Consider the following 17956-nt stretch of genomic DNA (forward strand, 5'->3'; position numbering starts at 1 on the left):
TTCCTCCCATCCTTCCCTTTTCCCCTCACTCGCTCAGATGCTGGGCTTCCTCTCTCCTCTGGGGTCACGTGGTGTCCAGGTAGGATGTAACTGGGGCTCCAGTGGGGCACACATCCCTCTGTCCTTGATTCCTGGGCAGGTGCTCTCGAGATCCATCTGGAGCAGGCCACTCTGGGCTGCCTCCATTCCTCCTGCCAGGACCCAGGCGGGACTGGGTCTCTGCTGTGGGAGGGGTGGCTGGGACTCTCCCGGGGGAGGGCGTGTGGGCGCTCGGGCTCTCCCTTCCATGTCTTCCTTGCCCACACTACCCTCCCCCCAGCAGAGCCCAGGGCTAGAAGCACCGATTCTTCGCCTCAGTCCTCCTCCTTTGGGTGGGATTTGCTCCTATTCTGCCCCAGGAGTCCCTGCCCACCACTTCAGAGCCCACTGGGGGCCACGTGGCCTGCCAGGGGTCCTGGGCCCCGGAGCCTGAGGTGGCATTCACGTGCCCTGCTGGAATGGGTGTTCCCCAAGAGCAGTCAAGGCAGAAGGCACGTGGTTTCTGGTGCCTCCAACCGAATCAGCTCAGTGGTGCAATGACCCGGCTTTGCGGCCTTGTCTATGCCTGTCTTCCCAGTCCCCCCTCCCCCCTCCCCTCGTGTCTCTGGGGACAGCCTCCTGCAGAAGATGGACCTCCCCAAGATTCTTCCCTTCCCACAGGGCTGAACGGAGACTGCCATTGCCAGGAGAGACAAGGGTGGGATGGAGAGACAGAGGGAGTTCAGAAATATAAGGGTGACCATTGACAGCTCAGATCAGTGCAGTGCTGGGCTGGGCTGGCAGAGAACTGGGGTTTTAACGTAGCTTAATTCTGCCGAGCGCTGGGCAACTCCAACCTAATGATGCTGTTCTCAGAGCAGAGGAAACCAAGGGTCATGGCTGCCAGGAAGTCAGGTCTGCCGTTCCCAGAAAGAGGAAACCCTTCTCCCTCCCCTCCTTTATCTTCCTTTCCTTCAGTTCGCATGAGCTCTGGGAGATTTCTATTTGTACATCTCTTCAAAAAAAAAATGCTGGGCTTTTGCAGGTGGCTGGTGGTGTGTGTACCATTCCTGGGGTTTGAACTCAGGGCTTGGGTGCTATCCCTGAGCTGCTTTTGCTCAAGACTAGCTCTCTCCCATTTGAGCCACAGTGTGCCACTTCTGGCATTTTGTATAGTTAATTGGAGGTAATAGTCTCACAAACTTGGCTGCCTGGCTTGACTTTGAACCTTGAGATTCAAATCTCAGCCTCCTGAGTAGCCAGAATTATAGGTGTGAGTCACCAGGGCTCAGCTTTGATAATTTTGAACTAAATTTTGCATATGGAATGAGGAGGGAGCCAACTTTGTTCTTTGGCATGTAAATATCAGGTATGACATCTTTGCTCTGAACTTCATTTATTTGTAAGCATATATATATATATATATATATATATATATATATATATATATACACACATATATTTGGAGACAAACTCTCATGCTGCCCAGGCTGGCCTCAGCCTTGTGATCTTCCTCCCTCAGCTCCCCAATTGTTCAGAGTACAGGTGTATGCCACCACCACGACCAGCGTGGTTTAGTGCTGTGTTGAGCGGGTGGCTGGCAAGGTTCCTGCAAACGTAGCAGCGGCTTTCTCAAGTGTGGGCTGAAGTTGCTGAGCAGGAGGAGGTGAGTGTGCTGTGGAGCTCAGAGGTGCTGGGGTGGTGGGGCGGTGGGTGGCTGAGGCCGTCTGGCCACCAGCCTAGCCAGTATTTCCCTGCTATTCCTGTCCCTCCAGGCTCTGGATGGGTTTTGAGTTGAGCAGAGACCCAAGTACATGCTGAGATTGGAAACACACTCTTTCTCCTGGTAGTGTCGTCAGATCAAATACAGGGTGCCCAAGTAACTCCAGCCTTGCAGATAAGCAATGCACAACATTTTAGTATAAGCATGACCCGTGAGAGATTTGGGATAGACCTGTAATAGAAGTAACATTTGGGCAACATTTGGGCCACACTCAGGATCAGGCATGAAATTTTAATTTAATAAGTCTTGTATTCTATCTAACTAAATGTGGCAAGTGTGCTCTCTGGTCAGTTTTTATTCTTTATGACCTCCATCCTTAGGTGAAATCCCAAGTTTTTGGGATAGAATGGGGTCCCGGTCCATGTCCATTTCCCAGCTGACAGCAGAGGCCCTGGGAAGGCAGGAACTTGCCCTGGCTGTATAGCATCACTCTGGGCTCCAAGGACTGCCATGAGCCACTCAACTCTTGTTGTCATGAAATCAGTGCATTTCCTGAGGGTCTCCTCTGGGTGTGCCTGGTAGCAGGGGATGCTGGTGACAGGCTAGCTCTGAGCTCTGCAGGGGACAGATCAAGAGCTGCTCTTGGGGACACTAAGAAACACTCAGGGAGGCCGGGTCTGAGTCCTGATTTGCTGAGGATCCACTGCCCAGAGGGCTGATTTCTGAACCGGGGTACTTAGAGACCGTCCCTGGGGTTCAATGAGGGTGAGAGAAGGTGGTGAAGTGTGGGTTTTGTCACCCATAGGCCGCCTGACAACCTGGGCTGCCCAGGCAATGTGGAATGGAGACCCCAGAACCCAGCTGCCCGGGCCCCTCTGCCAAGGACAAGCAGATCCCGGTGGTTGGCCTCCCAGGAGCCTCAAGTGGCCAGGCCTCCCCGCGCCTGACCCTGGGCCCGGCCATCCTGCCACAAGAGCAAGGCCTGCACTCTGCCGTGTTCCTGAAGGCCCTGCCCATCCCTTTATACCACACGGTGCCTCCCGGGGGTCTCCAGCCACGCGCGCCCCTGGTGACAGGCAGCGTGGACGCGGGCGGTGTGCCCTTCATCCTCAGCCCCTTGCTGCAGCCCGAGGGGCCTGGCCCTTCCCAGGGGGGCAAGCCGGGTGCCCCAACACTGACGGTGAACATCGTGGGGGCCCTGCCAGTCCTGTCTCCGGGCCTGGGGCCCATGCTGGGGAGCCCAGGCAAGGCGAAGAACGCTGGCAAGTACCTGTGTCCCCACTGCAGCCGGGACTGCCTGAAGCCCAGCGTCCTGGAGAAGCACATCCGCTCACACACGGGCGAGAGGCCCTTCCCCTGCGCCACCTGCGGCATCGCCTTCAAGACCCAGAGCAACCTGTACAAGCACCGGCGCACACAGACGCACCTCAACAACTCCCGGCTGTCCCTGGAGTCAGAGGCCGGCAGGAGCAGCCTGGGGGAGGAGGAGAGCCGGGTTCGAGAGCCCCCCATAGCAGAGAGCGGAAGCCAGGGGGCAGAAAGAGCCCTCTCCCCAGGCCTCCATCTGTCTCCTGCTGCCCAGAGCCTAGAAATGAAGACGGAAGCTGCCCCCTGCCCGGGGGCGACCCCTGCCCACCGAGAGGCACCCGCCGACCGCGCCCAGATGGCCTCGCCAGGGCTTCCCCTGGCCAGCCCGCAGCCTCGCCGGAAGATTCTGGAACCCAAGCCCTGCTCCCTGCCCCGGCAGCAGGAGACGACCTCGGAGAAGCCCTGGGACGCCAAGGCCTCCGAGGGCCGGCTGAGGAAGTGTGAGAGTACAGACTCGGGGTACCTGTCCCGCTCCGACAGCGCCGAGCAGCCGCCAGTCACCTCCAGCCCCCTCCACAGCCTGTCGGAGCACAGTGTGGAGTCGGAGGGGGAAGGAGGCCCCGGGCCCGGGCTAGGGGGTGTGGAGGCCGAGGCGGGGGCCCCGGGGTCCAGCCTGGAGCTGGAGAGGAAGCAGCTAGAGGAACGCATCGCCCGGCTCATCTCGCACAACCAGGCCGTGGTGGACGACCCTCAGCTGGACCACGTGCGGCCCCGCAAGACGGTGCTGTCCAAGCAGGGCAGCATCGACCTGCCCATGCCCTACACCTACAAGGACTCCTTCCACTTCGACATCCGGGCCCTGGAGCCGGGCCGCAGGAGGGCCGTGCACAGCCCTGCCCCCTCCACCTTCCCCCCGCTGGACAAGTCCCGGCCCCTCTTCTTTCACTCCGTCCCCACCCAGCTCTCCACCGCTGTGGAGTGCATCCCTGTCACCAGGAGCAACTCGCTGCCCTTTGTGGAAGGCTCCAGGACGTGGCCGGAGCCGCGGGACCTGGGGGACATCTTCCCTAGGATGCAGAAGCCCCCGAGCCCCAGGCTTCCTCCGGCCCGCCTGGGCTGCCGCTCCAGGATGACCTTGGCTGATGTCCCCAGTGGCCACCCCCGGGCTCTGGTGCGGCAGGCTGCCGTGGAGGAGATGCTGTGTGTGTCCGGCGGGGACACCTCCGCCCCGGCCGAGGACCTGGACAGGTCCGTCTGCAAAGGCCCCGGGGCCAGCAGGAAGGGCCGCCCCAGGAAGGGGCAGATGTTCTCCCAGGAGAAGTGGCAGGTGTACGGGCACGAGACATTTGAGAGAATCTACCAGAAGATGAAGAGCAGCCACCAGGGGGGCCAGAAGTCCAGGGAGGTGAGAGGGGAGCCGGGGACCGAACCCCATCTCGCCCCCCAGGAAGAGGCAGCCGGGGCGGACAGCGCAGCCCCGGCCCAGGACCCCAGCACCTCTGTCCACACAGCCGCTTCTGCAGAGGCCCGGTGGGGGGCTGGGGGCAATCTGCCCACCCCGGAGAACTCCTCGGAGGCTCAGCCCGCTCCACGGGGGAAGGCGGCGGCGGGAGCAGGAGGCAGCAACCCGCCCCGGCAGGCCGCGATGGTGTCCCCCTCGCCCCTGGGCAGTGGGGTGCCCCCCTCTCTGGGCACCAGGAGCGCTCTGCTTCCTCCGGATGGGAGGCCAGAGCCCCTGGCAGGGGAGGGCCCACGGACTTCTAGGCCGGCTGTGCCCGACGCCACCAACACCAGGCCGGAAGCCGACGGGGAGGCCGTGAAGATCAGTCCCTGGGCCCCGGCCGCACCGAGGCAGCCCAGCGGCAGCTCCGGGGAGCCCCTGTCTGCAGAAGACAAGCTCCCATCGGTTAGGAAGAAGCTGAGGGTGGACGGGACAGGCCTGCAGGAGCAGTTAGGGCCCCCGGGAGTGGACACCCCCGGCGGCCCTGTGCGGGTGGCCTCCCTGCCATCCCAGACGCAGGACAGTGACCCACAGGGGGGTTCAGAGAGGCCTTGGGAGGGTACCGAGTGCCCCGCGGACGCCCTGGCCCACCCGGGACAGACAGGGCCCCGGGGGGAGGAGCCCACACCACGTCCAGCCCCCAGGGTCTCAGGACCCTGCCTCCAGCTGGCTCCCCACCCCGGGACTCCAGAGGCCCCAGTGGCCCTGACCCACAGCACCTTCCCCCCCAAGTACCTCCTCAGGTTACCTCAGGGAGAGACCCACCCCCTGCCACCCATCCCCCCGCTGCCAGGGCAGCACCCAGACTCCCCTTGCTCAAGTGGGCAGCTCAAAGGACAGGCATCTGCTGTTGGGTCAGTACCAGGGTCAGCCCAGCCTTCTGACCCAGCCTTAGGCCTAACCCCAGGGGAAGCAGAGGGGCTTCTGGAGGACCTCAGCAGGCCCAGGCCAAGGGACAGAGGAGAAGAGGCACAGGCGGGAAGTGAAAAGGGAGACAGGGCCAGAGCCAAGGTCCCCGACACCAGGGACTCTCCCAGCCTTGCCCCAGGGCTCCCCTGGGAACCGGCCCCCTTGCCCCCCACACCCACAGGCCACGGTCCCCTGGCCAGGGACTCCACCATTCACCTTAGCCAAGACAGTATGTCAGCAGAGGCCCAGGGCCCTGGGGGTCTTCTGAATTCCTGGGTACCCCCCCAGGAGCCCATGCAGCCTCACAAGAATGCCCCAGAAGACTCTATTCCAGAGCCCCTGGCCGAACTCCATCCCTGCTGCCCCTCCCAGTCCAGCTCCTCCTGCACAACCCTCACAAGGCCACAGGGCTGGGCCCTGAGCCTGCCAGAACCATGCCTGCCGGGCGGCAGGGCCCAGAGCCCCTTCCCCTCCCTGAGGGCCGAGCCGCGGCTCACGTGGTGTTGCCTGAGCCGCAGCCTGCCTCTGCCTGCCGAGCAGAAGGAGAGAGCAGCGTCGGTGTACTCTACTTGGTACTGCCCTGGAGGCCACCTGCAGGCCGAGGGTCCCCAGGCCCTGCCCACCGGCACTAGAGGATGGATCAGGACGAGCCCTGGAGCGGGAAAGCCAGCACCACAGATGCCACAGGTAATTGCAGCTTTGTCTTGGGCCTGGGATGCTGAGAGTAAAATTCTTAGCAGGCCGGACTCGGAGTGACCGGGGACGGGTGCTGCCCCTCATTGTGTCTTCTCAGCCCTGCTCTCAGGGGAGATGGAGGTTACCATATGCAGAATGAGAGAGACTGAAGGCCCAAGTCCAACAAACCTAAAAAAAAAGTCATGACAAAGTAAATTTCCCATAAAGAACAATGCATCAGAGCATCTGGGTTAAGATAGTATTCATAACGACTCATAAAACTGAGCTACAAGCTTCCTAGACATAGAAGCAAAAAAAGGAACATGTCCAGAAAATAATTCTCTGAGTAAACTAAGATTATAAACTAGAAACTGTAATTGAGAGATAAAACTCTGGGCCCAAGACCAAACCAAACCCAAACTAAAAGTAAACAACAACAAAAATCTGATCAAAGCAAAACAAAAGAACAAAACCAATCAAAATTCCCCAAAGGAGAGAGTCATGACACAAAGGACTCTGAAGCAATAATTGCTATAATCAGACCAGACCCACCTGGGGGCTCCCAGAGGCAGAGGCAAGAAAGGAAATAGGGCAATATGGGGTATTGGGGGCAAGGGTGGTGTTCAGGGAAGTCCAGTTCTCTTTGGTAATTAGATGGTAATGGCCACATGTAGAGAGCAAATCACCCATGGATCAAAGGCTTGGTCCTGCTGTGGGATTCTTGGACCCGGGCTCTTGGGCCGGGTTATACCCTTATGGTACAAGGACAATGCTGCAGTCTGGGTCTTGTGAGTGACTTCACTTCCCTTGGGGTGGGGATGGAGGGGGGAGGGGAGGGGTACCTGAAGCTGGGTGGGCATTGGCTTCCTCTGCATGTGGCCAGTGAATAAGAAAGGTGTTGGGTTCAGGTGAGCCCTCCTTCCTCCAAGGCCTGAGAAGGACTTAGGGGTGGAGACAGAGCTCTGATGTCTATAGCCTCTAGACTCCATCACAGGGGTCCAGAAGGTTCCATCAGGCCTGCTATGCAGGGAGCCCTTCAAGGGCTCAGGACTCGGTGGGTGCAGAGTGGCCATCTTTTGCTCTGCATAGATGGGGCCTTATCTGTGGAGAGGACCTCCAGCATGAGCCCTGCCCCAAGGACTGAGCAATGCGATGCCAACATGCCTGGTATTTTCAGCTCTGCTACCCAGCGGTCCAGGGGATGAGGTGCCGGGGCCTGGTGTCAGACCCAGAGCGGAAGAAGGGACCGTGGCGCAGGAGGGTGAAGGCATCTCGTGGGAACAGCAAACAGAAGAAACCGAGGTTCCATCCCAAAAGGTAGGCCACGCAGCGGCCTCGGCCCTTTCATGTGGGCTCCGATTCAGAACATGCAAAGTAGGACTTAGCTAAGCCTCGGCAAGACCAAACATGAGAGTCAGATGATGTCTGTGAGCCGGGGCGGGGTGGGGGTGGGATTCTGTTCCGTGGGGTCCCGACTGCATCTGTTCCCCCAGCAGCTCACCCCGCATGACTCCACTGTCCCGGGGTTTGCAATGGCACCTTTCCACAGCCAGGAATCCAGCAAATATTTGCAATAACTGGGTTGAAAACACATCCATCCAATTAAAGTCCTGAAGAGAGATCTTGTTAATTATTTACAGCTTTTATTGCTTTTTTAATTATGCAAGCAATGTATGTCCTTTGCAGAATAATTAGGAGATACAGATGAATGAGGGAAGACAATAAAATCTCCCAGTAATTCTAGCCCTGGGAGAAAAACCACAGGAACATTTGGAGCACTATCTTCCAGCTTTCTGTCTGAGACACCTGTGCCCATAACAGCCCAGGGAGAGGCACACAGTTTCCGGTCACTCCTGAGTCACTTCTTTGCTCAAAACCCTCTAGCCGCCATGGCATACAAGTTAAAAATTCTAGAATTCTAGAGTCTAGCCTGGCATCAGTGGCTCACTCTGGTAAACCTAACTATTCAGGAGACTGAGATCGTGAGGATCACAGTTAAGAGCCACCCTGGGCAGGAAACTCTGTGAGACTTTTTAATTTCTTGTGCCGGTCATGGGGCTTGAACTCTGGGCCTGGGCACTGTCCCTCAGCTCTTCAGCTCAAGGTTAGTGCTCTACCACTTGAGCCCCAGCACCACTTCTGGCTTTTTCTGTGTATGTGGTACTGAGGAATCAAACCCCTCCATTCCATTTTCTACTATGTCCTTCTCTTCCACCTCACATTACTCGTTCCATTCTCCCCTTCTAAGAACAACTGTGACAGGCTTCATTGTTCTATTTTCTATATACACATATGAGGTACTTGGATCCTACTCACTCCATCTTCTTTTGTGTTCTCCACTTCTGCTAGCACTTACCACCCAGCTCCACCCCTTACTTACCCATCATTCAGTTTTTAAAGCCTCAATTCCACGAGCATCAAGTTTGAAGCTTCTTGTTTTCTATGAGAGGAAAAAGTGTGCTATTTGTCTTTTTCAACCGGAGTTAATTTACTTAACACGAATCTTATCCATTTTCCTGCATATGACATAATTTCCTCTTCCTTGAGTGTCTGTGCCACGTTTTCTTTCATCCACTCATGGTACTTGGGCCACTGTAAATAGTGCTGCTGTAAACAGGTGTGCAGGTGTCTCCCTTGAGCGATGCCTTGTGTTCCTGTGGACATATGCCCAGAAGTGGTACAGCAGGATCATAAGACTGCTCTATTTTAGCTTTCTGAGGAAACTCCATACTGATTTCCATAGTGTCTGTGCTAATTTCCATGCCCACCAACAGCACATACGGGACTCCTGCAGCCCCCATCTCCCACACACACCTGTATTTTTACCAGAGTTTGTTGCTTGTTTTCTTGATGATGGTCATTCTGATTGGGGCGAGACAGAAGCTCAGGGTCATCTTGTGACCCTTTGAGAACTGTTCAATACACTGGCTCACTTATTCATTGAACTGCTTGTGCTCTTGGTGTTTAATTGTTGGTAACTCCATTTTTCCCGCTGAAGAGATTGAGACACGGAGATGAACAGCCCTCCTCAAGGGTCTAGGTTTGAAAGTAAGGTTGAAAGCAAGTCTTGCATGGCAGTCTCTGTGTCAGGCTGTGACTTTTCCTTTTACCTTGCTGGGCCTGCAGGACCCCTGGAGTTTCAGAGAGGCTCCATTTACACCTGAACAAACAGGGACAGGGAAGTAGAAGTCGACTGGTCAAGGCCGCCCAGCTGTGTAGGGTGGAGGTAAGAAGAGGCTCAGGTGCTGAGCTGGCACAGGACGAGGCTCAGGGGTTTCGGCAAGGTCAGACAGGAGGAGCTCCATGACCATGCATGGCATGCAGTGACAGCCCTGTGTATAATGACCGTGTGTCAGTCTGTGTTTACAAGGCCGAGTCTCATGTGGATCAGCAGGATCCTGTGCAAGAAGGGAAAGCAGGCCAAAGTCCCCAGCAACCCAATTCTGGTCACTTGTCCCCACTCCTCCAAGTGTCCTTTCCAGTGCAGGTGGGTGAGCAGCTCTAAATCTGGCACCTGAGGCCTGGGGGGGGAGGAGGGGGCAGGAGCCAGGGGCAAGAAGGAATGTTCTCTGAGCTCAGCGGGGAAGGGGTAATTGCTAGGGAAGCACAAATGCCATTTCCAGGGCAAGTGAGACCCTGGGGGCAGCTGGAGGCCCCACGCCCCTGGGGTGCCATCAGCAAGCTCAGTGGACCTCTAGCTTCCTCGAGGAAGCAGAGGAAACAGGGCCAACTTGAGGTCTTTCTTTTAACAATTCTTAACGTTTCCACCAGATTTTTACAAGATTTCTTGTTTACAATCCCGAAACTGTTTCCCTGGCATGGAGATTTTCATTATCCATTTTATAGATAAGGGAGTCTTAGTTCAGAGAACTTCGACTCTGGGTTCCTTTTTCTTTTTTTTTTCTCTTTCTTTTTTAATGACAAATGACAAATGGGCACATTGTGGCTGAGAACAATGCTCATTTATTATCCCACAGTTTGGGGAGGTCAGAAGTCTGGTCACATATATATCCAGGCTCTTGCTCAAGTCCCATAGGCTGAAATTAAGGTGTTGACTGAGCTCTGTTGTCACCAGATGCCCAAGGGGGGGGGGTAATAGAGTAGGAGAGGAATGACCTACAAACCCTCTCAGGTTGTTACCAGAATAAATTATTCCTAGACATGGAATTCAGGCAGCTTGTTTTAAAATGGTGGAAAGAGCATCTTGTGCCTTAAACCTCTGTCTTCAAAGCCCACTTTCAAATAGCTCATCTGATGAGGTAAGGCACACCAGGCTAATCTGCCTTTGGATTAGGGACTTTCAACTGCATCAACAGCTTTGCCCTCTTTTCCTAGTTAGAGCCAAGTCACATTTTCTCCTTACACTCAGAGGAGCTTGCACAGAGGGTCATGTCTGTCATAACCCAGCTAGTAGAAATAGGCTCACTCCCTGAGTCTTCCAAGCAGCTGCCACAAGCAATTGCTTCCACTGTCTGATGGGCTGTGTCTGTGAAGGGAGTCGATCTCTGACAAGAAGCGGGGTTTCTCCCAAAGGAAGCCACCGGGTCTGGACTGCTCGACTCAGAGACTGTGCGGGCTCCCCATTTCCTTTGGCCCTCAAGGAACGATCCATATTTTGGTGGTAGAGTCATGTGGCTAGAGACTATGGGAGAATGTCACTCCATCTTGTCTCTATACTTGGTCCATCCATAGATAGACAGGATGGCACCATGTGGAAGAGGGTCTATCTTCTCCTTCTAAGAGTGCTTCGTGTTTAGTGCTCAAGGGACCACGCACCGAAGCTTCTATTTTCTCTTCGAAAGGACTGTCATAGTGAATGAATGAAGCCCATCTATTTTGCACACAGTAATTTATGACTGATTTTTAACGGAAGCATGGAGAGGGGAATGTAGGATTGTTTGACACGCGTTGACTGTGCAGAAGACTGGGCAGCGTGTTTCTGTTGGGTGGAGTGGGGTGCATTGGTGTGTGTTCTTCGTAGCGCTGTAACAGACCATCAAATGTAGGCTAATCTTTTACACAACACGCCCTTAGTTACTGTTTTATAGGACTCTGGTTGGAAGTCCCAATATGGTTCTGCTTGGACCAAGGACTCTGTGTCACAGCCTGAGCTCTTCACACACTAAGAATCTCCACACACTTCAAATCTCTCCCCCCTCGGCCTCACTCTCTTCTGTGAACACTGTCATCTGACCTCATACAGTTCGACTGGGCCCTGTGAAACCCAGCCTGGCCTCACCCCTGTGCAGTCAAGACCCTAAATCACACCTGCCAACTCCTTTTGTCATGCGAGGTCCTATGTTCACTGTCTTTGGGGACTGGAACTCAGCCATCAGACTCAGTTACTGAGGTCAGCTGTCTTGCTCTACCATGTATATATGCATGCATGTATGTATGTATATATGCATGCATGTGTCTGTTAGTCCATCTACTTCTCTCTCCTCTCCTCTCTTAATAACTCATCCAGCTACCAACCATCTACCTATCTTCTTCATCTACTATCATGTATCAATCATCTGTGTATCAATTTATATATCGGTTGTCTGTTGATCTAATATCTAATGTCACGTTTCTGTCACTATCAATTTAGATAGTGACCACCCTTTGACCTCTCACCTGTTGATGTATCTATCATGTTGGTGACCTGAGCTCTGTGGACTCCCGTGCTGTGATTCACTTTCTCATTTTCTTCTCAGCTGTCTTAATTTCGGTAGAAGGTGAAATCCTGAAGTAGAGATTTCCCTAGGGCCTCAGCTCATGAGTAATAAAATTCATCTATTGGAGTATCTGCTTTGTTTCTCCCCCCTCCTTTTTTGGGGAAAGAAATATTAAAAGCATAAGGATATGGAGAAAAAGAAATATATGTGACAAACTCCTGACAAGATGCAACAAAATTAACAAATATTAATATTTTGTCACATTTGCCTGGGAGTCTTAAAAACAAGCAACACACGGCTTTATGTATTATATATCACACACAGAAAATAAAAACGAGATTGAAAAGAGAATTATGTAGCTCTCTGTATTAGACACAAATCCTTTTCAATCTATGTTGTCCTATTTTGACTACAAGTCTCTGTATCCTCAGTCATACTGTAAGAATGTCTTGTGTCTTTACAAATATACAAATGTGCCAAATTTATCATTCTCCTGAGCTTTCGGCTCAACGTTATTATGTTTTTGAGGATGGGTCACACTGGGGAAGTCAGGCCTGCTTCCTAGCCCGGAGGGGGAGTAGGGGCGGTGCTGTGTGCTGTGGGCGGGGCCCTTCCTCCGCTTACCACATTCCTTGTTATCAGAGTTTCAGCGATGGAAACCATTTATAGGTCCTGTGTATATCCTAGGCTGAATAGACTCAGCCTCTCATAAACACTATAAATACTGTTCCACGCTGCTGTGTGTCTTTGGGAGCCGTTTATTTACATTTCCCTCACACCCTCGCCACCGCCTACCTACCTCATCATTCTTTTCTTTTGTTCTTTTGCATTTCAGTCCTTCCTTCCGGGAGTTTTTTCTTCTGCCTAAAACATATTGTTTAGAATTTCCTGGAGAGAAGAAAGCTCTCCATTTTATGAGTGGGAAAATGTCTTTATGTCAATCATGGCTGCTGAAAGGTATTTTTGTTGGGTGCCACTCGGGCTTGATGGCTTTCCCACAACACATCAAAGCTACCCTGGCTCCTCTGTGGTTTCCATTTTGTGGCGTCCGCCATCAGTCCTCTTCTCTGGCTCTGGGAACTCTTTTATCTATGGCCACTGTTAAGATCTTCTTTAATCTTTGGCGTTCCCTGGCTTTACTTTGATATATGGAGTGGTGCATTACTTTTCATTATTCCACTAGAAATCCACTGGGCTTTTATGATCTGTGGACTGACTGATGTCCCTAGAAAATTCTCAGCCATCATTTTTCCAGCCTTACCTCCTAGGATGCCCCCCTCTCTCTCCTTCTGGAACAGCGAAGTGCTGTGCTTTCGGCGTCCTCCACCTTCGGTGCTTTCTCTTTGCTTCTGTTGAGACAGTTTTTCTGTATCTCCCAGGCTGGCCTCAAACTCCCTTTGTACTCTAGACTGGCTTTGAACTTGTGATCCCCCTGCCACAGCTCCCAAGTGCGGAGATTACAGGTGTGGACTACTAGGCCCAGCTCCCATCTTTGATTTAACACACATTCGTTTCTCTCTGCTATGAGCTGGATACTTCGTTCAGATGTATATTTGATTTTTTCTTAACCCATTTGGTATTTTGGTTAAGCCTTATTGAAATATAACTCAGTTTTAACATATTTAAAGCATATGATTTGATGAAGTTTGTTGTATGTATACCAACAGTAGAATCAAGATCAAGAACACATCCATAACTGTCAAAAGCTCCATCCCTGTGTAGTTCCTTCATGTTATCTGTCTGTCCACCTACCTATTCATCTATCTATCTGTCTACCTATCTATCACCTGGTGGTCTGTCCCTCTGTTTATCTATCTGTCTGTCTACCTACCTATCCATCCATCTATCTACCTATCTATCATCTGTCTGTCTGTCCCTCTGTTTATCCATCTATTTATCTGTCTGTCTGTCTGCCTGCCTGTCTATCTATCATCTATCTCTGTCAGTCTCAGCATGATTTTATCTTATTCATTAATTTGTGCTGGACCTGGGGCTTGAACTCAGGGCCTGGGCACTGTGCTGGAGCTTTTTTCCTCAAGGTTAGCACACCCACCATTTAATTCACAGTTCTACTTCTAGCTTTTTGGTGGCTCATTGGAGATAAGTGTCTCATGAACTTTTCTACCCGAACTGGCTTTGACCCATGAACTTTAGATCTCAGCCTCCTAAACAGCTAGGAATATAGGTATGAGCCACTGGTGCCCGACTTCAGCATAATTATTTTCCACTGCTTTGTAGTGTACCACTGGGTGGCTATGTCCTGATTTTTCACTTGTTGATAAACATTCGATTTGTTTCGGTTTTGGATTGCTATGAAGAAAACTGCTATGAATGTTCATGTCCACATCTGTGTGTGAAATGTGGTTGGAGGTGTCTGAGGTGAATATCTATGAGTAGGTACTGGGGCTTGAACACAGGACCCAGGCACTGTAAAGATCTTCATTATACCCCTGCTTCCACTAGTTGACTGAAATGTAGATTTTGTTGTTAATAGATATTATTATTATTATTTTCTTTTTTTGTCAGTTGTGGGGCCTGAACTTGGCCTGGGCGCTGTCCCTCAGCTCTTCAGCTGTAGACTAGCGCTGTACCACTTGAGCCTCAGCCCCACTTCCGGCTTTTTCTGCGTATGTGGTGCTGAGGAATCAAACAGAAGGCCTCATGCATGCAAGGCAAGCACTCTACCACTGAGCCACCTTCCCAGCCCCTAGACATTATATTTTATTTCTGAAATGCTTCATCTTGTTCTCTGTAATTAGTGTTTTTATATTCTCTTGCTCTTTATTCTTATTGCCAAGCTTTTAAAAACATGCTTTATGTTTTGTATTTCATAAGCTAACATATAGAGTCTTGGCCTGTCTGTTCTGTTTTGTGTGTTAGCATTTAGGATAACTGGTTTCTTGTGTCTGTTAGAATTTTTAACTGTGAGTTAATGCTTTTGGAACTTTGAGGGTTGGGTTGAGAATGGATTTCTCCAGGAAATAGTTGTGTTTTTGTTTTTGTTTGCTGTGTTCTTACTCAAGAGCAGTTAAGATGGAATTCTTGGCTTTCGATTGTTCTTTGTCTCAGTGTTGTGTGTCCCATGGTCATAAACTAGAAGTCTGTCTCATCACAATGGAATTGACAGCAGGACCTTCATCCCCATCTCTCAGCCTGCTCAGGGGTGGCCCTCCGAGTCCTCAGCCCTCCTCCCTGGACTCTTACCTGGGTGCATGCTGGCCTTTTGAGTCCTGTCCTATCAGAGCAAGGAAACAGATACTCAAGCTCACCTGGTTTGGCAAATACCTTCAGTCTCCATTTTCTCTCATTTTCTGGCTTTCCTTTATTTCTTATCTTCTACTTAGAACATCAATACATTTAAACATATTTTTTAAGTTGTGTAACTTAATCTGCACGATGAGTTGTTTTCAGAGTAGGGAAGAATTTTGTGGTGGCCAGTCCAGATATTTTGCTTGCTGTCCTATTGGAGAGAGGATTCCTACTTCACCCTTGCCTAGGGTGCTTTCATCATGTAGAAAATGTATTTTTTATTTGTTTCATTGATTGATCAATTGGTTTTTCAGTACCGCTTGACTCACAGCCTCAATCCCTGTGCTTTTATTTTTTCAGACAGAGTCTCAAATTTTTGCCCAAGCTGATCTCTGACTGCAATCTTCCTACTTCTTCCTACCTTTCCCAAGTAGCTAGACCTATTGGTAAGCCTAGAACCAGTGTACTTCGATGTACTCATGGTAGTTCCTTTTTGGTCTTGCCCATGAAACCCTTCCTTCCTCTCCATCTTCCACCGTCATGATATATAAAGGTACCCTCTTACGTTTCCTTCTTACATGGATAAATGCATATTTATAAAATAGGAGAACTTGTTTTTATTTTTGTTATATAGATAGCTTCACAGATATGACTTTGATTTGTTTGAGTTTGAGTAGTCTGATAAGTGAGGCATGCTTTTGTGATTTTTTTTTTTTTTGGTTGGTCATGGGGCTTGAACTCGGCCTGGGCACTGTCCCCCAGCTCTTCAGCTCAAGGCAAGCGCTCTACCACATGAGCCACAGAACCACTTCTGGCTTTTTCTGCTTCTGTGGTGCTAAGGAATTGAACCCAGGGCCTCATGCATGCAAGGCAGGCACTCTGCCACTGAGCCACCCCCCCCCCCCAGCCCCCTGCTTTTGTATTTTCAGACATTCATGCCCATGCATGTGGGTGTTGGATGGAGGTGGCAGGAGGTCTGTGAGCCATTTGTCTGGGACTTGCTTTCAAAGCCTGAAGATGCTCGCAGACCTGCCCCGCGCATGCGCTGCGCTCTGGCTCATCATGCTGACGTGCACTTTGTTCCAGGGCCTTCCAGTCTGTTGCACGCAATGTTTGGTGTTTTTGCCAACTTCAAATACCACACGGTTGTTTTTTCATTAAGGAAACTACCCAAGTTAAAGGGGAGAGATTAGAAAACTCAGGATCCATTTTCCCAGCGGTAGTGGGACAGCACAGAAAATCCATTTTGGGATGCCTAAGGGCTCCCCGATGTTGACCAGAGGCCTGGAGATCCAGAGTACTGGGGAAATGCGCCGGCCGAGACCCCGCGAGCACTGGACCGTGGGATTGGGTTCTGCTGATTAATTGGTGGCCGCGGGCTGCGCTGTGCAGAGCATGGAACACACCATCTTCCAGGAAGCTTCTGACAGATGTAACCATGAATGGTGGAGCCCCAAGAGGAGGGCGTCCGTGAGGAGGACAGAGGGACATGCGGGAGGAGGGCTGCCTGCACACGTTGGTCACCACAGGGCACTCTGGCATGGGGGTTGTCTTAGTAATGGCGGCTTTCCTTGAGAAGTGGGTGCTCATCTCTGCCCTTGGGCCTGTGTTTTGGCTTCCAATATAATTGACATCCAGTGAGAGCAGACCCTTAGACGAGATAAAGACGGACGTGTGTCCCTGAGCTCGTGTGGTCTTTGATGCATGCGGCCCCCACCACGCGTGGCCAAGGCCTCCATGTCCAGCTGGGCACAGTCCCAGGTACTGCTTTGTACCCAGCTCAGCAGGTACCAAGGCCCCGCTGCACATCTGTCCTCTGCTTCTCTTTGCTTTGCTCTGCTGTGGGTGGAGGGAGCATACGAGAGGAGCTTGGGGACAGAGGAATCTTCCAGGCTTAGCGTGAGGGAGACAAGCCAGCTTGAGGGTGGGCTGGAGTAGCAGGGTGGTCAACAGATTTCAGTCATGGCCAAGGCTCATGACATAATCCTCATTCTGAGCTTCCTGGAGCCTCTAGTCTGAGCTGAGGTCCCCGAGTGCTAGACCTTGCGTGCCCAGCCTCTAAACGTTTCTGCTGGGCTGCTGGGGGACAAGTTTGAGGGCTCCTGGTGGGGATCCATGAGACCTGGAAACAAAGTCTGCAGGCTGCTGGGCCCAGGGGATAAAGACCCGAGGGATGGAGGAGAAGAAGCACAGAGCTTGGGGCTCAGGTTTCAGAGACAGATCCTTCAAATGGCATCTCTTTAAAAAGTGGGCTCACAGGAAGCCTGAGGAGGAAGCCAGGGAAAGAAAAGAGGGGCAGAGAGAGGCCTAGGGACAGGAGAAGTTGGGGCCCAGCTCTGCCTCGCGGGCACTGGGAAGTGTGAATTGGGCCTGCTCAGAGGCAAATGGCCAAAGCTGTTATACCAACCCAGTCAATGGCTAGTGGTCTGCCACAGGTGGGGAGGGTCCTAGAGTCCCCCCCATGGTGTTTCCAGGCAGCACCAGCTCCCCCAGGCCAAGCCTGGTCCTCTTGAGAAGGGCTAAGCGTGTCTCCCGTGCCTGGGTGGATGTGTGACCCAGGGAAGGCCGGCTGACAGGGGCCCACAGTGCAGAATCTGCCTTCCCAGGACGTGTGCTGGGAGGAGTCAGGAGAGCAAGGAACAGATCTTGTCCATGGCTAGGCAGAGGACTGCTTTGAAAACATGACCCCAGGCCCACGTGGGTTCTCTCCCCAAGGGAACAGGGTACAAACTCCACCTTGATGAGCTCTGTACTCGGCAAGAAGAGGCCGCGACTCTTCCCCACAGTCTCCTCATTACTTTGATTGAGTGGAGTCCACAGGGTTCAAGCCGAGCCGTTCTTCACACCGGCTAGCGAGTGCCCCTCACCCGCTGGTGTGGGGCCAAAGGTGGCCTGCAGCAAGCAAGAGAAGCAATT

The 17956-nt window shown here is 52.4% G+C and overlaps 1 protein-coding gene across 3 annotated transcripts in view; it reads left to right on the forward strand.

Annotated features, from left to right (window-relative positions):
• Positions 1–17956, forward strand: part of Znf831 (zinc finger protein 831) — an 87153-nt gene that overhangs the window by 15544 nt on the left and 53653 nt on the right. For all 3 annotated transcript variants that reach the window (XM_042699273.1, XM_042699274.1, XM_042699275.1), the window contains exons 2-3: positions 2547–6146; positions 7312–7451. In XM_042699273.1, the coding sequence (XP_042555207.1) occupies positions 2583–6146; positions 7312–7451 (3704 nt within the window). In that variant the 5' untranslated portion in view covers positions 2547–2582. The remainder of the gene's footprint in view (positions 1–2546; positions 6147–7311; positions 7452–17956) is intronic.

The sequence above is a fragment of the Dipodomys spectabilis genome, unplaced genomic scaffold (genome assembly GCF_019054845.1).
Source record: "Dipodomys spectabilis isolate Male_0828 unplaced genomic scaffold, ASM1905484v1 ptg000240l, whole genome shotgun sequence".
Classification (NCBI taxonomy): domain Eukaryota; kingdom Metazoa; phylum Chordata; class Mammalia; order Rodentia; family Heteromyidae; genus Dipodomys; species Dipodomys spectabilis.